The 27833-nt window shown below is 48.1% G+C and overlaps 1 protein-coding gene across 1 annotated transcript in view; it reads left to right on the top strand.

Moving 5' to 3' along the window:
- Positions 1-27833, top strand: part of KIF6 (kinesin family member 6) — a 399235-nt gene that overhangs the window by 345761 nt on the left and 25641 nt on the right. The window contains exon 16 of the mRNA XM_068557688.1: positions 10789-10839. Coding sequence (XP_068413789.1) covers positions 10789-10839 — 51 coding nt within the window. The remainder of the gene's footprint in view (positions 1-10788; positions 10840-27833) is intronic.

Below are 27833 nucleotides of genomic sequence, written 5' to 3'. Positions count from 1 at the left end.
AAGAAGCAACAGGTGTAGCAGCACATAAACAATGACTTTTGAACCTGGAAGCTGAAACCATTTCCGTATGATTTTGTCTTTTATTTGCAAACTCACTGACACGTTTCCCCTAATCTCCAGCCTCTTCAGACAGAGAACAATTCCCACATCAAGAAGCACTCTGTGTAAGGCAGCTATTTCACACGCCAGCTGGCAGTCTGACCAGCAGTGAACCTGAACTGGGGCATGTTTCTTTCCACTGACTTTTTTTTAAGCACTAGCTAATTTTTAAAACTAAGCGAATAGAACCAAGCTTTATCTTGGAGTGAGAGAGTTTATTATTTATATCAAAGAGCAATGTAAAACTCACTAGTTTCATGTTAATCCATCTAAAAACTGCGTACATTGCCAAATCAAACATCTTAGTGCTTGGGGGGTATTTTATACTCCTTAGGTGAACCCTGCCCTCTACCTCCACAGTCAATGAGGGGCCCATACAAACTAGCCTCCAGCATGAGCAGGGGACATTGGGAATAGGTGGAATATACCTGCGCCCCCGTCCTGGAGCAGGGGAGCCTTGAATGTGCCCAGGCACCTCTGAGAGTGTCCTGTGCTACCCCTGGGGCTGCAGGGATGGAGGTCAGAGGCCATGCTGCACGGGCCCTCCCCTCGCCCCAAATAGCATCCCTGGCAACCAGAGCCATGTCTTCAGATGGATAGAAGGATTGTGATGTACACCTACTCCTCCAGGGCAGGTCTTGGAAGCTAGTTATATTGCTCCCTTGCTGAGATAAGAACTTCCAAACATCTAAAGTAACATCTTTTGAATGGATGCCAACACAATCATGAATCCTCAGCTCCCTGAGATGTTTAGTATTTAACAATTCATGCTGGTTGCTGAGCTGAAAATTTTCCTTATGCTTACCTACTTGCACATTTGTTTGAGCTTTTAACAAATGCACTTATTTACTTAATTCTCTGAATATGTTTATGGAATATTATCACATACTGGAATAGTGATATCAATAAGCTCCTTAGCTTAATTAAGCGTATACAATAGCCAAATGCCTAAGCTTCAGACAGAATGTGCTAATCTTGTATGATTATTATGATTACTTGGGTAACCAGAATGAATATCCCATAGGAAAAGAATTGGGTCTCCCAGACATCGTATAATTTGGTCATATTTTATAAAGGAGAGCGTCCTCCAAAATACGATCATCATATACCATCCTAGTGATAAGAAAGTAGCCCAGACTGCTGTCTGAAACCAGAGTTTCAAAGGGATGAGCTGAAATGCTCATCAATTACAGGGCACATCCTCTTCTACAAGGGAGGACCAAGGTGATGGGGTGTCCTGGTGAAAAGCCCCATGAGGGGAATCAAAGCAAGTTACAATACGTTTTTCTTAAAATTATTGATATTTTCAGAATAAGCTGCGTTTTCCTCTCTGTGTGACTTAATAATGGTACCAAATATGATATTAAATGGAAGAAGAAGCTTGAATTCTGGAGAACTGAAATAACATTTTGGAATGAGAAGGCTTAAAAACATTTGCCCAGCATTTAGACCATTTCTGGTCTCCCACTCTGTGCTCTGTCACTGGACCTTTGTCTCTAGGGAACCCAGGAAGGACTTGTCTTCTTCTGCGCCTAGGGAGGGCTGGAGACGTCCCACATGCCTCCCCCAGCCCAGGCCAGTGGAAAGCTCTTGGGTTGCTGCTGCTGTTCTGGGCTCCCTGTGACTCTCCATCCTCCATCCTCCCCCCTTCTCAGTCATGTTCCTGAGCAAAAACAGAGGTCTGCCAAATAAACTGAAACACTCCCCATCGCCCCCAGCCTATCATTGAGGCTCAGGTTGTGAGTATTTTCAGTCATCGCACATGTGGCAGGTGCCCGAGCACGATTTTCAGCATGCTACAGTAGCATCACATTTCCCTCTCCGGAAAGCATATTGCAGTGGGTCTTTAAATTTTCATTTCTTTTGATAAATATACACAAATATACTTTTACATAAACCATAAATCATACACACTTATTGATGTGTGATTTTGTTTTCATCTTGCTTGGCTCTCACCTCCTTACCCATTTCATCCACCACACCACTTCCATCCGCAGCTAACCCATTGTAACAGCTTTGTAGATTCCCATTCACATCACCTCCACACTCATATAAGCGTGTATGTGGGTGCGCGTGTGCTCACACACACACACACACAATTAAACACATACACATATATGGAAGGCTCTTGCCATTGTTTGACCAAACAGGATTATTTATGCCCTTTTTTTTCCCCACTGTCTTCTTTGCTTCCTTTTTTCTCCTTTCCTGCTGTGTTGAATTGTTAAAATGCTGGCATTCCCTCTCTGCAATCCTCTCCCCTAAATTTTTTTTTGATTCTCTATTGATTTGGCTGCTCTAGTACATATTTCTATTCTTCTAGAGTTAAAAAGTAAGTGTAACAATGTCTGTAGTTATTCCAAATCCATCCTCCTCCACCCACATCCAGGGCTGTAGCTTGTTTTAACTCCCCGTTGGACAGTCTCTCACCTTAGCTCCAGTGTTATTACTGCTTAAAGTTTTAGTTTTCACACATACATGCACACACACACACACAGGGTGTTTATGGTAGCTACTTAAATATTTTTACTTAAGCACTCTACTTTTTTATGTTCATCATTGTTTCTTTATCCTCCATATTTCTCTGTGTTTTTCTTCTTGCTGATCATCATAATAATGATTTACACTTGTATAGTTCTTATTACACGCCATGCACTCTTCCAAGCACTTTACGTATGTGACCTAATTCGGTCCTCTCAACAGATGCTGTCATTATCCCTGTTTTGCAGATGAGGAAACTGAGGCACACTGACATTCATAACTTACCCGAATTTGCCCAGCAAGTGGCCCGGCTAGTCTGCTGACCAGGGAGCCTGGCTCCAAAGTCCATGCTCTCTTGCTTGGCTGCCTCTCAGTGAGTCCTTTCGGAGATGGGGGCGGGGGAGTGGTGGTGAAAGCTTAGTCCTCTTATGATGGGAAATGACTTATTTTAAAAATAAATTTATTTATTTTATTTATTTATTTTTGGCTGTGTTGGGTCTTTGTCGCTGTGTGCGGGCTTTCTCTAGTTGCAGCGAGCAGGGGCTACTCTTCATTGTGGTGTGCGGGCTTCTCATCGCGGTGGCTTCTCTTGTTGCGGAGCAGGGGCTCTAGGTGCGCGGGCTTCAGTAGTTGTGGCATGCAGGCTCAGTAGTTGTGGCTCGCGGGCTCTAGAGCACAGGCTCAGTAGTTGTGGCACACGGGCTTAGTTGCTCCGCAGCATGTGAGATCTTCCCGGACCAGGGCACAAACCTGTGTCCCCTGCATTGGCAGGCGGATTCTTAACCACTGCACCACCAGGGAAGCCTGGGAAGTGACTTTATTGTGTCCTCACCTATGAATGATAGTTGGACTGTGTATAAAATTCAGGTTGACAGTTATTTCCCTCCATTGTCTCCAGGACCTATTGCTGTCACTGGGGCCGGGGCTGTTGTCTAAGTTGGTCTTTGCAGGTCCCCTGGAAGCTGATAATAGTGGCTCTTTTTCCCTGACGTTATACAGTTTCACTATGATATGTCCAGGGGTAGATTTATTTTTATTTACCCTGCTCAATGCTCAGAGTGCACTGTCAATCCAAGGGCTTATGTTTTTTCAATTCTGGAAAATCTCAACTGCTCTCTCTTCAAATATTGCTTCTTCACCATTGCCTCATTCCCTTCTTCTAGGACTCTTATCAGGCAAATGATGAAACCTCTCAGTCTCTTCTCCATGACTCTTAACTGCTCTTTCCACTTTTACCTCTTGCTTTCTGTGCTGTGTTTGGGATGAGTTTTTCTATATTAGCTTCCAGTTCACTAATTCACCCTTAAAATATGTCCAGTCTGGGGTTTAGTCCCTTATTCCTTCTATCTTTTTGTTTGTTTGTTTCAGTGATTCTATTTTTCATTTCAAAATTTCTTTCCTATCCACCTATTCTTATTTCATTTGTACCTATTTGCTGCATGATTTCTTATTCCTTTCAAAGAAAGCTTATGCCTGCATTCATCTCTTTGAGTATTCTCAACATGCTTATTTTGAAGTCTGTCTTGGGAGTGTAGACTGGCACGGTCTTGATGGAGAACAGCACCTCAAATTCAACATATCGATCTGCTGAGACCCAACAAAGGAGTTTTCTCACAGACTTAACCAGACTGCGTGTTCGAGGATGGCCATCACAGCGCTATTTCTGTTAGTGGGAATGGGGGGCGATCTAGTTGTTCCAGCCTCAGGAAAGGGAAGTAAAATTTGGGGGTACACAGTATGGAATGTATGTAGCAGTTATAAACTGAGAACTAGACGCACATACAGCAAAACTGGTAGATGTCAGAAACACAGTGCTGATAAACAAGTAGGAAACAGAATGAGCTCTGTAGCACCATATTACTTCCGTAGCTTACAAATTGCACAGAAAACTTATAACGCAGATGTAAGAGTACATACAATAAAAGGGTATGCATCAAACCAGTTAGAATGTGTGCCTGTTAGAAGAAGCGGGGCACAGGAATAGGGGTGGGGCATGAGGCACGGGGATAAAAATGCACACACACTGGCACTCACACACACGCGCGCACGCGGCTTTGCCCAGACTGACAAGGATGGTGTGCAGTAAACTGAAGAGTATGGCTAATTCAGCCCTCTGTGCTTCTGCATCAATAAATGTCTTTTTCTGCCTGTCCAGAAAACTACTTTTTCATCTATAACAAATTCAGGTCCCAACTACTGGTTTTGCTATCTTTTTTTAGCATTAAATTTTTTTTTTATTAATTAATTAATTTATTTATTTTTGGCTGTGTTGGGTCTTCGTTTCTGTGCGAGGGCTTTCTCTAGTTGCGGCGAGCGGGGGCCACTCTTCATCGCGGTGCGTGGGCCTCTCACCGTCGCGGCCTCTCTTGTTGTGGAGCACAGGCTCCAGATGCGCAGGCTCAGTAGTTGTGGCTCACGGGCCCAGTTGCTCCGCGGCATGTGGGATCTTCCCAGACCAGGGCTCGAACCCGTGACCCCTGCATTGGCAGGCAGATTCTCAACCACTGCGCCACCAGGGAAGCCCTAGCATTAGATTTATTCATATATTTTAGCGTTTTGGTGGGCAGGTTCGTTTTTAATGAAAACCATTTCATTTCTTTCTCTTCCTCCCTGTGCCTTTGTGCTCATCCCTCTCTGTCTGACAGACCCTCCAGGCCCCCAGTACAGAAGCAGCTCTAAGAAGGACAATTTGGAGCAACTGCTCCCGGCAGTATTGGGACAGGGCTGTGGCCGACCTGGTCAGAGTCAGTGGGCAGCTCGGCTTAGCAAGCAGAGAGGCTGAGTTTGCCCTTTCTTCCACCTTGGGCTTGCAGTGGGCGTGACCCAAGCCCCAGGCGACATCAGGCAGCACTTGTTTTCCTCCGTCCCCTTTCACTCACAGGCTGGGTGGTGGGGAGGCTATCCTCACCCTGCAGCTTCCAGCCATGTCTTGCACTTTCAACCTCCTTCCTGCCTCTGGACCAGAGCCCCGAGGCTGAAGGCTTAAGCTCCACTTTCCATTTTGCATCTCTGTCCTGCTCCTGGTCTTCAGAAATACGTCTTGTAATCTAACCCGGCAAAGTCTTCTCGATATTCTCTTTTTTAATTTTACTCGCCATTGCTATGGTGGGAAGAGGTGGTTCTTGCCTCAATAGATTCTCAAATTACACAAACAAGTTTAGATAAAGCCTGATGAAATATTTATTAGCAAGGAGGAGATGAATGTGCCTGATTTTAAGGCTTCAAATGATTTATGTACTCGTTTCTTGGAAATTTCATCTAAGGATTGCACGCTTAATTTATGCTAGGCCCATTCTTTTTACAAATAGCCTTACAAACAGCTTAGGGAATCCAGCCTTTGGGAATCACAATCCTCTATTTAGAGCACAGGGAAACTGGTTTCTATGTCATAGCCACAATCGATGCTCCAAATTCAGAACCACTAACTAGACCTTCCCTTTCAAAGAGGCCCCTCAGGCAGGAAACATGCTGTGTGTTCTCCCCACACCCCAATCCTGCTACTGAAGTTTATTTTCATTTGATTTTCCCAGGATACAATAGTAGTATAGTCAAATAGAAGAAGAGATTTTTACCTGGGTCCAAAGCCCTTGGTAATTATTACCCAGGATCCTGGACTCTAGTATGATTAGAACTCGGTCTCCCCCCAGCCTTACTCCCCCATTCAAGCCCTCCTTCCAACCCCTGCCCCAAACCAATGTATACCTGGCCTCCTCCACCATCTTGCTCCAACAGCTCTCTGTGACTGGAAATATTTATTAACAAGGAGGAGATGAATGTGCCTGATTTTCAGGGCCCAGCTCTCTGGGCCTTTCCCAACAGCCCCCTTAACCCACTGCTCTTTTCGGAACCCACTCAAGTCTCACCTTTAGTAATGTTGCCTTTCCTAATGCCACTAACCCACCTTTTCCTCCTCTGAACTTCCCTCTACCATTGATCGACATTTAGCCCTTTGCCCTTCAGGGCCTGTCATCTTATGAACATAGTATCCTTCCAATAGGTCCGTAAGTACCTTGATGCCTAAAGCTAGTGTCATGTGTCACAGATGCTGGTACGTTATCTCTTGATCCACCCACGAGTCTTGAGATACAGTAAAGCAGGTATTATCACAGTTATATTATTATTCCTATTTTTCTTTTTTCTTTTTCTTTTTTTTTTTTTTTTATTCTTTTTTTATTCCTATTTTTCAAATGCTAAAATTGAGGCTTAGAGATGTTCAGTAACCTGCCCTACTAGGAAGTAGCAGAGCTGGGATTTGAACTTAACTCTCTCTACCTACACATCTGTAATTACTTTCTAGTATAATCAAAACGGCAAAGAGGTCTGCTTCATCTCAAGCCCAACTCCAAGTGACTGGTTATCGCTGCCCAAAGTACTGGGTTGAAGAGCCAAACTCAGGCTCAGCAGGAAAGCAAACCATCCACGATGGAAGGGCAAGGTCAACCGTGGGTTCAGCTTTTTAAAGGAAGAGCATGCAGGCCACCTGTTTGCCATCCCCCATATCATGCTAACTTTCTTGAACTAGGATGGAGTCTTCTATTAGTTTGTAGGTTCCATAGCACTTAGAACATAGTGCTTAACATAGGGTGGAGGAGCAATAAATAGGTATTGCTTGACAGTAACATCAACATCCTCAATAAGGCACCGCATCGTGGAAGCTGCACAAACAGCTTGCAACAGCTGTACCAAGGGAGAATAAGTGAAGGGCTCTGCTCTGGACCAGCTAAACAGCTTTCACTTGGTGAACGATTTCAAACTCACATGCGTGCAAAATAAAGTGTGAAGCTTGAGGAAAATTGTTTTATCCAGAAAACTGAGCATCACTGTAAAGAAATGAGTTTTGCTTCTGCATGATGATAATACCTCTCATATGCACTACCAGTTGGTGCATACCTTGCACGCAGGTGTTTTTAAAGGTCACGCCTCTCCTCTGGAGCTCAGTGTACCCCTGCACCCCTTGCTGCCACCTCCACTCTTGTCAAGTAATGAATCCAAAAGCAAGAGAAGGTGTTTCCAGCATGTACTGTTGTAAGTTACGGGAGGCAAAATTACTAATTACCACCATTCTCCTACAAGCAGAGCTCTCCTCTCCTCCCCGGCTTTCCTCCCAGACCATCTCCTGCCTCGGACTGGGAGTTCTCTGTTTCCGTCTCATCTCTTTTCCATACCTCGGGACAGGGATGTGTCCAGGAACCCAGGCCAAAAGTAGCAAATTTATCACCGTGCTAATGACAGCGAGCCGCATGCTGAGTGAATTCTGCAATCCCCCTCAACTCCTTCTTTTGCCAAGACCTATGGAGCTGCAAGATCCAGCCGATTACAGAGACTGTTACCTTCACATGAAGAATGGCTCTGTTGGAAAATGCAATTAGGTATCAGCCATAAGGCTATTTTTAGAAGCTTGTTTGGGAAGATCTCAAAAACAAAAAATGCCATGTGGTGGGAGATGTTAGCCAATTGGCCAAAATTGAGCATCACTGAACAGATTTTCCACCTACCTTCATCAATATGCGGCTTTCTAACGACCCACCTCACGACCCCTAGGGATGGCTCACTGTTCTGGGAATAGGTATCTATGTTTGTGGAGTGTATAGAACTCTCAGTCCTGGTGGCAAAACCCCCCTCTTTATTTTCATGAGCAGTATTTCCCAGGCTGGATCTGTGGAGAATGCTTCACCCTGTTCTTCCAAAATAGCCTCCCCAGGGCTTGGGAAGGGGAGCCTGGTCACTCCGGTAGGAACAGGGGAAGCCACAACATACTAGGCTGAGCACCTATGGGAGGCACATAGCTGGGGAGGCGCATGGTCAGGGAGGCCAGCCTCCCTGGGGAGGACACACTTTGGCGGGGAGGCTTGCTGTCGGGGAGGTAGTTTCCAGGGGGGCAGGCAGCCCGTGTGGGCTCTAAAGGAGCAGGCCACTGTCCAGTCTCATTAGGAGGGTGGTACCCAGGCACGTTAGAGGCTCGTGGCACCTGCGCCAGATACCCAGGAAACCAGCCAGGCGCCACAGCAGCATTGGTGCTCCATACTGTGGGCGTGAGAAAGCCCTCGATGACCTCCTCGAAAGCGAGAGAGGTGTCTAAATGGGCCACTGCATTCGCCACAGCACTGTCTCCTTTTATTTGAAGACTGTGTGTGCCGTGCTTCTTTAAAAATCAAGTCAACAATGTTTGAGGCAGACTGGAGGCTCAGCCCAGCACCACCCCTGTGCCCCCAACTTGTTGACTCTGCTGGTGCAGACAGTAGGGTCACGTGGGGAAGAGTGGGGAAGAGAGCCCACCTCTGGCCGTGGCTGGGCTGGGTTTCAGGTCCTGGTGGCCCCAGGCTCATCCAATACTCATCCTTGGGCTAGGTTTCCACCTCCTCACCCCCTTCCAACACGTTCCCTAAGTTCTCACTCGCCCCCGCTTGGAATTAGGGTGCAATGATTGCTTCCACCCAGTCCTTGGCTCCCTCTGTGCTTAGTCCTCTCCAAGGGGGACATGTGGAAGGCAGAGCAGACTTGCACAGTGACACACCAGGAGACAGTGGCCTCTGAGGTGGAGCTGAAAGAACTGGGGATGTTTAACCCAGAGAGGACACATCTAAGTGGAGAAACCATAGCACCCTCAGATGTGTAAAGGGGTCTCACTGCCCATGAGAGAGGATCCTTTTTCTGTGCTGTTCCAGAGAACACACCAGGTCCAAATAGGAAAATTCCAAGGAATCAGGTGTCAGTAGCACATCAGCAATTCCTTACATACAATTTAACCAGTGGAACAGCCTGGGTACATATAAGTCAGAGGTGAAATGACCATTTCATTCTGTAGAGGGGACTCCTAAATTGTGAGGGAAATTAAACTGAATGACCTCTGCCATCCCTCTCAATCATAATATTCTAGGAGTGCCCTAGAACTTTTGGGGAGTGACAAGGTCTCCTGTGACTGCTTCATTGGAAACTCAGTTCAGGTGTAGCCTTTGAGGCATAGAATGTACTGTATATGAGGAAAGGAAGCAATGAAGTTCCCAGGCTTTCTCAGAATCCCCCAGTGGCCTGATCACATCTCCCAAATGGGACGTGCAATACAGACAGCGCTGACGTTTTAACAAGTGTGCTGAACGCTTGGACATAAACAAAGCCCAGGGCTGCTGTTACAGCCATGCCTCAAGCACGGCATCACGGAGTTTCAGAGATGGAGGAAGCCTGGAGGTCATTTGGTCCCAGCTCCTACCCAGGGCAGGAATTCTCCACCTAACAGCCCAACAGATGGCTGCCCAGCTTCTGCTTGAGCATTTTCAGGAAGGGGCTCACTGCTCTGCCAGGAGATTTAGTCCATTTTGAGACAACTTAATCCACGTGGAGACAATCCTCATTGTGAGCTGTTTCTTCCTCATATTGAGCCCCAAGTCTGCCTTCATTCGACTTGACTTTTACCCTCAGCAGTAGGACAAAAATAAGTCTGTTCTCTCATCCATATAACAATGTTTAGATTTTTAAAGACAGCCATTGTCTCCATAACTCCAAATATTTTTTTTTTTTCCTGTCTAAACGTCTCCAGTCACCTTAACCATTTCTCACATGGCGTGGCTTCCGAGCCCTCACCATCCCAGTTACCATCTTCTAAGTATTTTCTATTTTACTAATGTTCCTTACAAAAAGTAACTCCTAGAACAGATAACCAACTGTGGTCTGACCACTGCAGAGTACAGCGGTGTTCTCACCTCCCTTGATCTACACACTAGACCTTTATTGATGCAACGTGGAATTAGATGTGTTTCCTACCAAATGATCAACTGTTGTGTTCATATTAAGGTTATCATCAACTAAAACCACCATATTTTTTTACACAGTTTCTTATAGCTTGAAAGAAAGAAGTGGATTTAAAAGGGATCCTATAAATTATTAAAAGTTCAAATCCTGCCTCCCCCTTCATTAATAATAGACACATAGAACTGTTTAAGAGACTGTAGCCCTAGCAAAGATTATGAGTGACATACTAAGATACCTGAACCCACAGATAGTGAGTCCAAAGGTGAAATGTGTGCTTATATTGACATGCCAGGTCCCCAGCCTTTGCAGCCTCTTGTTCCACACATCCAGGGCCTGCAGGGCTAGGCTTGCTTGGTCTTTCATACTCTACCTAATTTTTTTAGCTCGCCACCTGCTTCCGAGGCCACGTCTTCCTCCAGCCCACTGGAGACTCACCAGTGGTTTCCTTTGTGTCTTTGACAGGTCGCCTGAAGGAAGAAATCACCCAGCGGCACGTGCAGCAAGTAGCTCTAGGTGGGTACAAAGTGGAGCCTGCAAGCAGACAGGGAAGGTAATACAGGCTGACCTGGTCTGGGAAGCCCACGCCCAGCTGAACAACAAGCCATCCAGAACCCTTGGGAAGGTGAAAGGAGGGGAGTTTTGCGGTCAGTGCAGCTTTCTTGGGACGCCCCTCCTCTCTGGGGCCAGTCTCCCCCCTCCTGTGTGCTTGCTTCCGGCTGTCAGCACCTGGCACCCAACCCTCCCGGCTGCTGCCTCATCCTCTGACCTTTTCCACCCCACACCCCAACCTAAATTCACCCCCTATGTCCCAGCTCCTCAGGGTCCTACTCGGAGCTTTCTAGAACCACGACTAACTCATCCCAGCAGTAACGGTTGGTGATGAAAACAGCTACCAGTGGCTGAACTATCTCTGTGCACTGCTTTATGTGCACGTCTCCTCATCCTCACAACAGTCCTGAGTGCAGTGCCTTTTCCAGATGAAGGTGAGTCAATGACTTGCCCAAGGTCACAGGCTAGTAAGTGTTGAAACTAGGACTTGAACCAGGTCTCTGAGTCCACACTGGGCGCTCTTGGTCCCCATGCAATTTACTGCCCACAACAATGATGGGCCCACTTCATACATTAATAATGCAAACACTAAACCAACAGAGTGATATTGTGAGAGGGCCTGGGCACCTTTTAGGCAGTGGGCATCTGCAGAAAATGCCCCCTTGTGACATGTGACCCAAGGAAGTCACCCAGGGGGAGTGTGCAGCTCCCTGGAAGGCTGGTGGAATAGGGCTCCTGGGCAGGGCCCCCCGTATCCTCTCCCACTAGCCTGGGATCAAGCCTTCTAGAGCTTTGATTAAATAAGCAATTCATGTGTTCCGAACAACGGGGTTCCCCTTGAGAGGGGCTGGCCCCTGGAATGACCTGCAGTTGGAGAAATCCTGTGCGCAGGATCTCTGGGGGGAAATGGAGTACAGCCCCAGCGTCATGAGGGTAATCCATCTGAGCCTAGTAACTTGGATTATGGGGAAGGTTGGTTGTTTAGTTTTGGTCAGAACAATGATCATATCAAATAACTACTGATTACATCAGAAATACAGAACAAGGAAGCCTAAGACACTCTGACAGAGCCTGAGCTTTTCCCTGTTGGCCCCAGGACTGAGGGGTCAGGCAGATGTGCTGGGCCTGACCTCCCATTGCCAGAGGCCTGGGCAGGGTCTTGGAGCCAGGATTCTGCGGAGCGCCTTCCCCAGCACACAGCCAGGGCTGCCCGGGGCCCTAACTCATAGCGCCGTGCTTGGGAAGGGCACAGGGACCTCTGTGGGGAGCTGTGCCGAGGTGCAGGTCACCGGAGAGGGAGTCATCCCTAGCGCTGGCTGCCACCTCGTCTCTTCTTCAGTCTTCATGATGCTTGTTGAACAGAAACAATGATGTGGAAAATACCACTCAAGTAATTCCAAGGGCGGTTTTGCTCTAGGGCCTGGGGAGTCATTTCCATGGCTTTCGGGGCAAGAGGTGCTCCATCCTCTCTGCCCCCCACCCCGTCCCAACCCTGCTTCGTCTCTTCAGCCGCAGGCTCCATCTTAATTCCTGTGTTCACCTCTCTGGGAGCCTTCTTCTGAAGTATAGCAGGTGTCAGGTGCAGCAGGGCCCAACTTTGCCTGAAGTAATCAGCAAACTTCAAACAGAAAGCACTTTGGCTGAAAGTCTAATTAAGAGCATTTGAAATACCTATTTATTTTAAAAGCATACTATCCCAATTAGAGAAGAAGTGTTACCATCTCCCAGCTGCCATTTTGAGATCAAATGCCACGTTGCTATCCAGACGCCTTAGGAGCTTGTCTGATGGGGCTGTGGACCCGCCGGTGCACAGGCGTCCCAAGGGACACATTTCAGAAGGGACTTCTTCTCATTGAGAGGAAGCTCTCAATGCAGCAGATTATTTACAGCGCCGTTTCCTGCCTTAACCCTTGCCCTTCAGACTAGCCTTGGGGCTGAAGGCCAGGACCCACGGCTCCTGTAAGACCAAAAACAACTCACTCGGTGTATTTGGCTTCCTGACGTTCTGTAGTTCGGGCTTCAGTACAGGGATGAGGCAGTGACTACACCTGGTCTCACCCTTTCATTTCTGCGGGTTTGTTTGTGTTGCAGTTCCTTCCCCCTTTCTGTTCTGTTTCTTTGTCTGCTTCTTCTCCTCTCTACTTTCCGTCACCCTCCATTTCAAGTATTCCCTTTGATATTATTTCTTTCTTTTACCTACATGTTCCTAAGTTTCCATGAAAGTGCAGGTGGGGTCGCTTGGTTGAGTCTGGGGTTTTGGGGGGTTAGGGGGTTCAGGAGTAATGAGTAAGTCTGAGCAGGAGAGGTTTTCTCGTGTATTTTGCATAAGAATATGTCTCTGTTTGTATGAGTAGACATATGGCCAAGAAAATTTGCAGAAGTGTAATCTCGTAAAGCAAAGACTTAATGGTGAGGTGAGAGGCCCCGTGTGGAAGAGACAGTAGATTGATGAAAGAAGGCCAGATCCAGTGACGTGCTGGAGCCACTCGCCTACATCAGGAGAGCATGGCACCATGTCAGGAATTTGGGGAATACTCAAAATGTATCACTTCCTGATTAATTTACTACATTTTACTGCTATCTCTGCTCATGAGGTTATTTACAGTGACTGCGTCTGTGTCCTGGAAACACTGTCTCACGGTGTTCTCCTGTGCCTCTCTTCCCAATTCCACCCTCAGTGACATCACACTGGCGGCTTGAAATCAGCCACAGTGGGAGTATTTACACCAAGGGCAAATACTATTATAAACTGGGGCTTTCTTTCCCAGAGAGCTAGTTGTTAAATGTTTCCCACCACACCACTGGCACACAGATAAGCACCCATGGAAAGGCCCGTTCTGTGCATGAACATCTTTGCTCTTAAGAAGACTTCTACTCCCCTTCCCGGCTGAAAATCCACATTATGGTTCTGCCTGCATTCACTGCCCACCCAAAGGACCCTGGTCCTTTTGAAAGGCAGTGACCAGGGAAACCAACAGAGACAGAGTGGGGCAAGAGAAGCATTGGGCCCAGTGGGCCCCCTTGATGTGACAGCCAGAGCTGGAGGGGGTGGGATCCTTAAGAAAATCATCAATGACCAGTTCTAAGAATATCATCAACAAACAAGTTACTGGTGGACTTAGAGCAGGGCTGACTCCCGCACACTATTTCAGGAAACAGTAAAACTATTATTTTTCAATTAAGCATCATTTGGAAGTGAGACTAACTGAACTAGATCGAGCTGGCTGAGTTGAGAGTGCTTTGCTGAATTCAGCTGTGTGTGTTTTTCCCTCTCTGTTGTGCTAGCTCCCCGGCGTGGTAAAGTGTTGTCAGTGACGCAGCTGGGACTAATCAGCAAACGTTTCTTGAGTACTTCCCCATGTGCCGTGGCTCTAAGCTCTTTACTTGTATTTCCCTCTTTAAAGCTCCTAAAATCCCCATGCGGGAGATACTACTATTATCCTCACTTTACTTAAGGCCCAAAGGGGTTAAGGTGAACCTACCCAGCTTTGCTCAGCTAAGGATGCAAGTGCAGACGCGGCTCGAGAGCTTGTGCTGTAACCACCACACTGCACGGCCCTCAGCCCCAGGCTGAGCATTATGGAGTCCACAGAGGGACAGGAATTCAGTGCCTGCCCTCGAAGGGTGCATAGCCAGCACAAGGGGATATATACATTAAAAAGATAACTCTTTATCTAAATCCAGATTTAGATACATGTATTATTCTGTCCACTGTCCTCTTCCCACTGTAACCCCAAACCAAGTCGGCCTTGACCTCCTCCATGCAGCCATGCCCACCCCCTTCTCCCCAGTCTGCTTTGCCCTTTAGCCTCATGCACCTCTGCTGAAGCACCAACCTTGTTTGGTAATTATTTATTTCCATAGCTATTCTCCACGCTAAAATGTGAGCTCCTGGAAAGCTGGGTGCAGTCAAATTAATCTCTGTACCCCCGGCAGCCAGCACAGGCAATAAACAGGCCAAGTCAGTGCTTCCCCAGATGACTCCCGGACTCACACATCTTGCAAAAGTGTAATGAGACATTTGAACATAAAATAAGTCCATTTAAAAGAAGTAGAAGGAGTAAGTGCTTTCGGAGCCCACAGCTGAGCGGATTACAACACACAGGCAATAAATCTGACTCTGTCTTATCTAGCCACCAAGCAGAAAGAGGAGTACCCAGAGTTACACAGTTTTCATTTTCTGACCACAGGAAGCATACTAACTAATTTATCTGCAGAAATAGAATTTCTCCTGGAACTAAACACAAACCAGGATTTATCGTGGGGATCTTTGTGTAAAGGACACTGAGTGACATAGTGAATGATGTCGTCAACTGCAGTTTTACAAAAGATACCGAAATGTTGTTCAACAAGATGATTCTCGCATTGACCCTCTGTGAAAGCGAGAGGCCTGACATTAGCGCATAACTCACTGAGAGGTGACGTACTCCAGGAACCCTGCTTTCTGACGGCCTCACAGCGCAGGAAGAGAACCCGGGAAGCCATCCCAGGAACAGGGGCTGTGCCCTCCCTCTCAGGTGTCTCTTCCGAGCAATATTTGATCAGGGCCTGGATCTCCTGCAGCTCACAATCAAAATTCTACCAAGTGCCTGTGATTAAAATTTAAAAGGCCCATCGCACTACCAAGCAGCATGTGAAATGTGGCAGGTGAGAGGGATAGACCATCACAGCTTCAGGATCTTAACAGAGAGAGTGGCCCCTGGGGGGTGTCACCAAGGCCATGGGCCTGAGCTGAGCCTTGAAGAATAAGCAGGAATCAGAACCACAGACAGGAGGGTGGGAGCAGGGGATAGTTTTGTGTGTGCTGGGGTGGGGAGGGGGGGGAAGGCTGATTCGGTGTGTGTGTATGTGTGTGTGTGTGTGTGTGTGTGTGTGATATGTATGCATGAGGGGGATGTATGTGTATACAGCGTGTGTGGGATGTGTATGTAAGGGGGGGATGTATGTGTATACAGCGTGCGTGGGATGTGTATGCATGGGGGGGGATGTATGTGTATACAGCGTGCGTGGGATGTGTATGTATGGGGGGATGTATGTGTATACAGCATGCGTGGGATGTGTATGCATGGGGGGATGTATGTGTATACAGCGTGTGTGGGATGTGTATGTATGGGGGGGATGTATGTGTATACAGCGTGCGTGGGATGCGTATGTATGGGGGGGATGTATGTGTATACAGCGTGCGTGGGATGCGTATGTATGGGGGGATGTATGTGTATATAGCGTGCGTGGGATGCGTATGTATGGGGGGGATGTATGTGTATACAGCGTGCATGTGATGCGTATGTATGGGGGGATGTATGTGTATATAGCGTGTGTGTGATGCGTATGTATGGGGGGGATGTATGTGTATATAGCGTGTGTGTGATGCGTATGTATGAGGGGGATGTATGTGTATATAGCGTGTGTGTGATGCGATGTATGAGGAGGATGTATGTGTATATAGCGTGTGTGTGATGTGTATGTATGGGGGGATGTATGTGTATACTGTGTGCGTGTGATATGTATGTAAGTGGGGGATGTATGTGTATATAGCGTGCGTGGGATGTGTATGTATGGGGGGATGTATGTGTATACAGTGTGCGTGTGATATGTATGTATGAGGGGGATGTATGTGGATATAGCATGTGTGTGATGTGTATGTATGAGGGGGATGTATGTGTATATAGCGTGTGTGTGATGTGTATGTATATGTATTTGGGGGGTGTATGCAGTGTGTGTGTGTGTGTATGTGTGTGGCATGTGTTTGTTTTGTGCTTTGTGGGGAGGATGACTTTGTGGGGAGGTGATTTGAAGTAATCCTGAAAAAGGCTAACACGGTGAGGTGGGCCAGTTCACTGAGAGCCTTGAATCCGAACATTTCTCTCACAGGCAGTTGAGCCACTGAACATTTTTGGGCAAGGAAGTCTTGGTCAAAGAGGCCTTTTAGGAAAAGAAAGCCCCAGGCGGTAACTCGAGTTCCTCAGAATTTGCTAACTGACCGATGAGTAAATAATCTGTACCACCCTGGAGACCTCCCTCACCCAAGCCTTCACCCGGCCCCTGCACTGGGCGATTCCTCCGGGTACACACGCCTGCAGCCCAGGCCCAGGGAGGGGTTGAGGACTCCTGGCCGTCTCTGGGTAAACCTGCTGCAGACACTGCCCAGCGAGATCTGGGGCTGCCCGGGGAGTCCCACGCTGACCACACGCCATGCAGAAGCAACCCCTGAGAACAGGCCATTGTAGCTGCAATGCCTCGTGGGGCGCTTGGATTACCACTGGGTAGTGCACGCTACCTGACCTGAAGAGCCGGCAGTGACAGCGCTGAATCCCAGCAGGGCCTTAAGGAGGGTCGACAGAGGCACTGGCCCGGAAGGCTCCCTGTTTTACCTCGTTTGTTCCAGCTTAGAGCGCTCTGGGGAGTTCTTTTCTCCTGAACAGTGTTCCTGCAGTGACCTCTTGTGGCGTCCCTGCCATTCTCCAAAGACAGGCCACCACCATTGCCACCTTCTCCCGTTTGGTGGAAAATTAAGACTGAGTCTTGAAATGCTTTTTGGAATTCTGAGCCTGGGAGCCACAAATTTGAGAGAAAGCAAAAGGCCAGACTGTCATCAATTTATTCAGCAGACTAGACTGAGCACCCAGTGTGAGACCAGGAATTCCAGGATGAGGGGAGGAACCACTGATGGAGACAACTGGAGCAACCCTCCTGGCATCAGCCAGCCCAGTGGTTTTCAAAATGGGCTCTAGGGGACCCATTTGGCCCACCCTGTGGGCCCTTTGGGACCACAGGGTGAGGGTGAGGGGACCCAGCGTGCAAATGGCAGGACCCCGGGATTTTCACCTGGTTCAACCAAAGCAACTTCTGTTTCTCTTTTTGTCATTAAGCCTTTGCTTGAAGAAAAGGTTCTGAGCTTTGAACACATCTTCCTCCCTTCAGAACTTGCAGCTCTTTTTGAGACATTTCCCAAGGCAGACAGTCCAAGCTTCCCTTCCCCAGAGCTATCTCAGTTTCCCCTGGGCTCACACAGAACTCTGCATATGCTTCTATAAGAGAACTTATCACCTTGTATAATAATTACGCAGTCTTTTATCCTTCTCCCCCAGCCCTGAGCACAGTGATTGGCACACAGAAGGTCCTCCCTAAGTGTTAGCTGAATAAATCAGTGATATCTAAGGGATCCGATTTTTGCCTTAAAGATTCACCAGCTAAGGGACTCTGTGCCTAGGTTCCAACATCTGTAAGATGGGGGTGGTTGGATTAAATGATATCCTGTGCCCAGCAGCCCGTCACAGTCCCTGGGACTTAGCGGGCATCTACAGATCCCTGGTTGAATGAACAAATGAATCTAACACTCCTCAGCCGTCAAGTGCCACAATTGTATCTCTTTGTGAATGCAGAGTTCCTTAAGACATGCAGAAAACACTCACAACCTTGGCAAGGAGACATGCGAGGGCTTGGATGGGTTAGAGATGTTTTCATCCTACCTGAAATGAATGATCCACATGCTGACCCATTGGAGTAAGGGAGAAAGTAAAGGAAGCAGCTGCCCCAGAGGCTGAGATGGCATCTCAGCTGGTTCCAAAAGGACTCAGGTGGCTCTGTAAGGCCAGTGATAAAGTCTCACCACCTGAGCCAATTCTAATCCACAGGTGCTTGTGAATATAGGGTCAGCTTTGGTGACACAAGGTCCTTGGCCAAATTTCCAGGCTCAAGATGGAGGCTGGGAGTAATAAGGAGTCCCCACCCCATTTCCCTGCCCAGTTCCCAGTTGCCAAGGCTCCAGACCCTTTGAGTAGTTCCAGACTCCCTCAGCAGCCGTTCTGGAGAATGGAAGGCTGTGGGCATCAGCCCCGGGGCGAGTCTTGAACTGCGACGATGGTTTAGTAAAAAGAGTAAGTACTCGCTCTAGAGTCAGGAGGACCTTGCTTGATGGTGCCTCTGCCATTTGCTAGTCATGTGACCTTGGCCCATTAACCTTCCTGCATTTCCATTTCCTTGTCCATAAGAGAAGAACATCTACTCCCCAGGACTGATCTCAGTGCTGAGCGAGGTGTATATGTGATGCAGCTGAGGACAAAGTAGATGCTCAGTGAATTGTCATGAACTCTGACTCTGGGTGCCAGGAACCAAATGCCCAGGCAGTGGGCAGAGCCCCTGGACACAGAGCTACCACAGTCCTGGGCTACCAACATGAGTTGGCATAACTGGTGGAGGTCACCATGGTCCCAGTCACCACATCTCTCTACCCACATTTGCTCACAGGCTCTATAAATCACTCTTCTTTGCAAAAGTACATCAAGCCCCAGGAAGGGGCTGTCTATTCCTTTGAGCACTTGAACACTGATGATCCTGTTACCAGTTGCCAGAGCCATTTTTTTCATTGTGCAGATGTGCAGAAACCATGTGCGCTGCTTTGAGTGAATTAGGCATTTGACCAATGTCTCCATCAGTTGGGACTGCTGTAACAAATTACCACAGACTAGGTGGCTGATAAACAATGGAGATTTATTTCTCACAGTTCTGGAGGCTGGAAGCCTGAGATCAGAGTCAGGTTCTGGTGAGGTCCCTCTCCTGGGCGCAGACTGCTGGCTTCTCAATGTGTCCACTTGTGCTGGAAAGATTGAGCCAGTTCTCTGGTCTCTTCTTAGAAAGGCACTAATCTCCTTCATGGGGGCTCCACCCTCATGACCCAATTACCTCCCAAAGGCCCCACCTGCAGATACCATCACATTTGGGATTCGATTTCAGCATGTGAATTTTGGAGGGGACACAGTCCATAACAATCAAACACAGTAGACAAGATTCTAACCTCTCGACTTCATCTGCAAAAATGTATCTGATAAAATATACCACGGCCGGCTCCTCCATCTGTCCTCTCTTGTGCTTGGCCAGTCTCAGCCCAGAAAAGGTCTTACTGTTTCGCAGGACCTATTCTGTTGCAAGCATAGTGGAGCTGGGTAATACCTTCCTAAAACCCCAAGGAAACTGATGATGAGTTTGGGGAAGACCTACCAACAGGAAACAAGGGTCGTCTGTGCTCAGATACAAACGATGGGTGCTTTGTGTTCCAAATAACCAACAAAAAGCTCTAAGTGGTGCTTTGAAAATACTGATGTCTATTCAGAAAACCATGAGGGCACTGTTGTATGGAGAGCTGTGGGCAGGGGACACTCAGAGAGCAGAGCAGAGCAATTTCCATATAAAAAAAGAAAAGGAAAAGAGAAGCAGGGAGAAGTGAATTGTATAGATAAAGTCTATGACCAACCATTGGGGATGAATCTGGCAATATCTGATATCTGCAATATCTAGAAGATATGCGACCTCCACCACCTGGCAATTCCACGCCTAGGAACATACACCTGAGATGGTGTCACATGTGTGCCCGAGGGGGCACTCCTGGCAGCATTGTTCTTATCATAGCAAACAGTCAAACAAACAAGAACCAAGACAGGAGACCACCCAAAGGTCCCCCGTAGGGGGTGGATAAGGGAGCGAGAGCTGTGATACAATCATACAGTGGAACACCTTAGAGAATTCAACATGGATAAACTAGATTTACGTGTAGCAGTGTGAATACGTCTCAAAAACACAATGGTGATTGAAAGAAAGAAAATTGCTGAAGGATATATATGGACCCATACCATTCATGTAAATTCCAAAATTTTCAATACTTTTTATCGGGGGGGAGGGACTGGGAGCTTTGGACGTGAAAGATTCATAAAACACACACGTACAGGTGCACAGTCTGACAAACGGTTATAAAGAGAACACTCTGCCACCCCTTAAGTCAAGAAATGGCTAAGTAATGTTTACAGGGCACTAAAGACCCAGAGCGCGAATATAAAAGCACGAAGGGAAGGCTATGGAGCTCCAGCAGGATAGTGATGTTACCTTCAGGGAGGGAGGGTGGGGCTAGGGGAGGGCACGAAGGAGGCCTCCACCAATTCTGAACCGTTCTAGCTTCAAACAAAGCCCAAGTCTAAGGCAGCTGTGGCAAACTGCTGATTTTTAGATTTTACAAAATACTAGTGTTATTTATATCATTCTTTGAACATTTTTTTGTGTTTGTAATGGTTTATAATAATTTCCATACCTCTACGAAGGACTAGATTCCAACGGTTCAGAAATCAAACACAAATTACTGTTCTCGTGGAATCATTGTGTTGGTAGAAGTGGTAGTAAAAAGTGAATCCCAATTCAATTCCAATTCATCTTCATTTTCCTCACTACCGTTCATGTCAGGATCATTTTACTTAAAGATGAAAACGGAAAGTTTACCACCATTCATTTTCTCCTCTAGGTGCCTTGTATTCTCTGGGAGGGACTAACAGCTACAGATGGTCTGCCTGCATGTTGAACAATACAGGGGAAGCGCCTATGAAGGCTGCTTTTTATTGTTCTCCCCCTGTTTCTATAAATCCTCACAATAGAGAGAGTTCTTCTCCTTCTCCTGCCCCTGGAAGAAACTGGGCAGCCCAGTAACTCAATTGTTCATTGTTAATTACCAGAAAAACAAACAACAACAAAAACAACAGAAACCCACATTGGTCCTTCTATATTGTAACTAGAGTCTCAATAGTTCAAATTTCACTCAAGGGTAAGACTTCCCTCCCTTTCCCCAGCTAAGGCCAACCGCCAGGAAGAGAGGGACAGGGTCAGCTCCTTCTCTCTCTAACTCACTTCTCCCCTCAGCCTGCTAAGCTGTTTCCCCAGAAGGAGTTGGAGAGAAGAAGGAAGGGAGGAAAGGCAGTTGGTAAAGATCACACTTAACTGGTACCATTGTAACACAGCTTTGTGCTCTCTGGGCACAAAGTGCCCGAGCAAATGTTCAAAGCTGACTCTTGCTCATTCGGGGTACTTTCACGGGTCCCTGGAGGCCCCTCACCCACACGTTCCTTGTCTCGAGGGAATGCACCTCATTCGGATAGTTGTTTACATGTACAGGTCAGCGTCCAAACGGGAAGCAAGTGGCAGTACTCAAATTATCTATTGTGAAGAGAGTTGAATAAAGGCCTGTTGACAAAGGCATGAGCAGAGGGTAGGGAAACCACAAAGGAGATTGCAGTACCCCAGAGGTAATAACAGCAGCAAGGCAGGAAGCATCAGGCCTAAGAGGGCAAGGGAGTGAGCAGTTATGAAACTTGAAGACAGAAATGGTTGTGCAGCTATGGAGAACAGTATGGAGGTTCCTTAAAAAACTAAAAATGGAACTACCATACAAACCAGCAATCCCACTACTGGGCATATACCCTGAGAAAACCATAATTCAAAAAGAGTCATGTACCACAATGTACATTGCAACACTGTTTACAATAGCCAGGACACGGAAGCAACCTAAGTGTCCGGAAGCAACCTAAGTTGTCCATCGACAGATGAATGGATAAAGAAGATGTGGCACACATATACAATGCAATATTACTCAGCCATGAAAAGAAACAAAATTGAGTTATTTGTAGTGAGGTGGATGGACCTAGAATCTGTCATACAGAGGGAAGTAAGTCAGAAAGAGAAAAACAAATACCATATGCTAACACATATATATGGAATCTAAAAAAAAAAAGAATGGTTCTGAAGAACCTAGGGGCAGGACAGGAATAAAGACTCAGATGTAGAGAATGGACTTGAGGACACGGGGAGGGGGAAGGGTAAGCTGGGATGAAGTGAGAGAGTGGCATGGACATATATACACTACCAAATGTAAAACAGCTAGTGGGAAGCAGCTGCATAGCACAGGGAGATCAGCTCGGTGCTTTGTGACCACCTAGAGGGGTGGGATAGGGAAGGTGGGAGGGAGACACAACAGGGAGGAGATATGGGGATGTATGTTTATGTATAGCTGATTCACTTTGTTATACAGCAGAAACTAACACAACATTGTAAAGCAATTATACTCCAATAAAGATGTTAAAAAAAAAAAAAAAGAAATGGCTGTGCAGAAAGGTTCTGGCCATCTGATAGGAGCTGTGACCTTCAGTAAAGCAGTGCATCCAGCTCGTGGCCTCTACAGAGATGTCTGGGGAAAGAAATACCTCAGCCTGTCTCCTCTCATGCTCCAGTCCCTGCCCACGTTCCCCATCGGCTGAGTCCAGCCAGAGGGCGGAGAGTAAGGAAGCCCACTGTTCTACCAGCCAGGCTCCTGGGGTGAGGAACAGAAGAGGAGAGGGCGGAGAGTGGATTTGGAGAAGCAAAAGGAATAGGCCCAGCTCTCCCAGGCTTCCTGTGGTCCACCGCCAGGTTTGTTTCTCCTAAGGTCCCTCTAGGTGGCTTTATTAAAAGGAATCTAAGTTTTAAGTGGTGTGCCAGAGGGTCTGAGTGCTGTGCTGGAACCCGCTCACGCCGGCCCATGAGCACTGACCATGGGCATCTCCTGCCAGCCCCAGACTCAGGAGCATCGTGCTGGTGGCTTGAACTCAGTCACACCACAAACATTGGCAAACACTACAAATCAGGGCTTTTTCTCTTCAGAGAGCTGGTTGTTCCACATCTGCCAGCACGCCTCTGATCTCAGGTGACCCTAACTGACTCTCCTCCATGCTGGAGCCCATGCTTTTTCCACAGAAATGGCAGCCACTCTGCCCCGGCTCCTCACACAGCATCAGCCCATGTCCCACCCTCTAGAGTTCTTGAGGGGAGTCACACTTCTGTCCACACCACACACACACAGCACACACCACACACACAACACACACCATGCACACACACAGCACACACCATGCACACACACAGCACACACCATGCGCACACACACAACACACACCATGCGCACACACACGGCACACACCATGCACACACAAAAAACACTATGCAAACACACAACACACACCACGCACACACAACACACACCATGCACACACACACCATGCACACACAACACACACCATGCACACACCATGCACACACACAACACACCATGCACACACAAAAAACACACTATGCAAACACAACACACACCACACACACACAACACACACCACGCACACACACAACACACCATGCACACACATCACACACCATGCACACACACACCATGCACACACACAACACACACCATGCACACACACACAACACACACCACGCACACACAGCACACACCATGCACACACAACACACACCATGCACACACACCATGCACACACACAGCACACACCATGCACACACAACACACACCACACACACATACAGCACACACCATGCACACACACAACATACACCACACACACACAGCACACACCACGCACACACACAGCACACACCATGCACACACACAACACACACCACGCACACACACCACACACCATGCACACACACCATGCACACACACAACACACACCATGCACACACACAGCACACACCAGGCACACACACAACACACACCACACACACAGCACACACCACGCACACACACAACACACACCACGCACACACACAGCACACACCATGCACACACAACACACACCATGCACACACACCACGCACACACACAACACACACCATGCACACACACAGCACACACCATGCACACACAAAGCACACACACAACACACCATGCACATACAGCACACACCATGCACACACACACAGCACACACCATGCACACACACACAACACACACCACGCACACACAACACACCATGCACACACAACACACACCATGCACACACAGCACACACCACGCACACACAACACACACCATGCACACACACACCATGCACACACAACACACACCATGCACACACACAACACACACCACGCACACACAACACACACCATGCACACACACCATGCACACACACAACACACACCATGCACACACACAGCACACACCATGCACACACACAACACACACCACGCACACACAGCACACACCACGCACACACACAACACACACCACGCACACACACAGCACACACCATGCACACACAGCACACACCATGCACACACAAAAAACACACTATGCAAACACACAACACACACCACGCACGCACACACAACACACACCACACAACACACACCACGCACACACATAAACACACATCATGCACACACACACACCACACCATGAACACACAGATTCCCAAAGGTTCTCATCAAGCTTTCTGAGCTGTCTCCTTCAAGCCCCCTCCCTACCTTGGGAAGGATCTCTACACACATTACCCCCAGTGACGCGGATAAGGTGGGCTGAAGGCAAACTACTAGGGTCTTTAAAAAAATTCTCCGGAAATTTCTTTTGGCCCTTTTCTAACATCAATGTGCGCATTTTGGTAGTCTGCCCACTCTTGCCACCTCACTTTGAAAATATGCCAGTTCTACTGTGTAGTCTGTTTCTGAACTCACTTATGACTCTGAAATACAACAAAATTTTGCCAAATGAACAGATTGGCTTACAAATTGGCTAGTAGCAGATAAGTTTTCCAAAAGTGGAGGGAGATGGTTTTATTAAGGATTCTCAGTTCAATTCCTAGAAGTCCTAAAATTTCTTTTACAAGCCAATCAAGAGAATTGACCAAACCCCACTAATCATTATCATTAGCGGTTTTCACAGGAGGAAGGCCTGTGCTCACCCTCACAGGTGTGGGGAAAACTGCCATCCCCAACAGGTCATAGGTATCCTGAGAACACTCCAGACTCGCTAGGTCCAGTGTGACAAGGATATAGCTGGGTTTTAGGGATGCCAAGCTTCCTGCTAATGTCTCTCTGAAAAGCCACTGAGATTAACACATGTGGTCACCACTGGTCAGTGAGGAGAAAGTGACAGAGAGTAGAATTGCCGAGGGACTCGGGCTCATAGAGAAACCCTGAGTTCAGTAATGTCGGCACACTTCTGAGGAGTGAGGAGGCCTCAGTGGGCTGGACGCAGGCAGGAGCAGCCTTTGCACAGGCCTGCCTCTGAAGGGGGTGGGGAGAGGGTACCAGGAGCCTCAGAAAGAGGTGCCAGGCTCTGAGTGGCTGCAACCAGAGAATGCTGACCGGAAAGCAGAGATGGAACTGGGGTCCCAGCAGAAAGGACTGTGGAGAGTTGGGAGAAGGAGAGAGCTCCCGTCTGAGCAGAGGTGATCTTGGTCGGGAAGTGAGTAAGGAGACTAGAACTATCTCTCCTGTGAATGCGTGATGCTCCTGGGGTCTCCCTTGTATCGCTTGCAAGTCCACACTGACCCTCTGTGTGGGCCGCGTCCTCCTCCGGGAATGCAGCGGAGGGGAGCAATGCCGAAGGGGAGAGGCCACCATCCCAGGGGCCTGGTCGTGGGCAGAGAGCCCCAGAGTGGACGCAGAGGAGGTTACTCAGGAGGGAAGGGACGCAGCTGGCCTTCCATGAGCAGAGTCCAGGCTCCAAACCGGCATGGGGAAGGATTTTGATTGTGCTAAAGCTGGGCCATCTGTGCTCTCGGAGAGTGCCCAATTCTCCCTGCGGGGAGGACAGCGGTGGTGAGTGGGGACCCGAGCAACGATCAGCCACAGCCCTGGGTCTGCAGGGTATTCACCACGCCCTTCAGTCCTGCCGTGGTCAGCGATGGTGTTACACAAGATCAACACCAAGACGCATGGTGGCACTGAGCGCCTGTCAGCATGTGATCACTCCAGCTGGCAATAAATTTGAGCCATTCAACAGGAAATGGTCTGATTGGGAAGCCAGAATCTTTGCCTCTGAGCTGCTGACCATTGTGGTAATTGAGCTACTAACATCATCCATCTTGGGTAGAATAGACACTTTGACTTCGGAAACAAGGTGAGGCTGAGTGATCTGGGCTCTGTGAGACAGTGTAGCCCAAGGAGGCCCAGAGTGGGTGTTCAGGGAGCGAATCCTTAGTTGGATAGCTAAGGCCACCTGCTGGAATGCCTCCGTGGCTCTGCTGTCTCGTCTGCCACGGTAGAGCCACATAATTCACGGCCTTCTCCCGCGCAGGGCACCGGCCTTTGCTCCATGGATGCCCACAGGGCCCCTTTTGGCTGGTGCCTGGTTGGAAATGTCAATACCACCTTCCTTAGGATTCCTAACACACAGTTAAGGAGACAAGCAGGCTGGCTCTGGGTATTCTGGGGGCTGCCTTGGGGGGCCAGGCTCCCATGGGTAACATGGGTAGCGAAAGCTCCTCACACCCATCAGGCGAGCTGCAGATGCCCAGTGGGAGCAGTGTGCAGGCCGTGGTTTCGGTCAGGAAAGGGCAGTCTGCACAGGCCGGAGCTCGGGGGAGAGACTGAGGCTTTTTCTCAGCCCCAGCCCCGCACCTGGAAGGTATTCATGGAAAAGAGCATCGCCTTCAGATACCAAGGACAAGTCAATACCGACCTCAGTGATCTGCCCCATGGCTGCCTTCATTATGCCAGTTGCTTGCAAAGGAAAAAGCACCAGCTTTGAAGTCAGACAGAGCTGGGTCCTGACTCCAGCTCTTTTTACCAGTGGTGTGATCCCGGGGAAGGTTACTTCCCCTGTCAGAACTCAGTTTCCCCATCTGTGATGGGCTTGTTGTATAAGAGCCACAGAGCAGCCACGTGGTGGATATCGTTATTCAGATATCCACCATCTGCAAGGGCCAAGTGCAGGCAGCCCAACCCTACAGAGAGTGTGACTTCCTTGCTGCAAACCCCTGAGCTCCTTTGCCCCACAGTGGCTTCCAAAGGTCTGGAAGGTGGGCGGGGGACAAAGGGCCATGCTGGCGCCCATATAGCATCCTATATGAACCCCTGCAGGTCCTGCATCCTCAGTGACTCCTGCATGGAGTACTTGCATTGAAACTGGACACAGAGCCTTGAACGGTGTTTCTTAACAAGGAGTGAACATCGGAATCACAGGGGAACCTACCATCAAATCCTAACTCAGAACGTCTTGGGTAGGGCCCAGCAGTCTCTGTGCTTTTACAAGCGCCTTAGGTGATTCTCAGGTGCACCCCCAGTAGAAAGCCAGTGAACGAAAGAAATGAGATTCTGCACATTTCAGACATTTACTGACTGTAGGAGAGTTTTGGTGTGTGTGTGTG

This window comes from Eschrichtius robustus, chromosome 12 (assembly GCF_028021215.1).
Source record: "Eschrichtius robustus isolate mEscRob2 chromosome 12, mEscRob2.pri, whole genome shotgun sequence".
Classification (NCBI taxonomy): Eukaryota; Metazoa; Chordata; class Mammalia; order Artiodactyla; family Eschrichtiidae; genus Eschrichtius; species Eschrichtius robustus.
The sequence above is the reverse complement of the archived record's forward strand: the minus strand, read 5'-3'. Positions and strand labels throughout refer to the sequence as shown.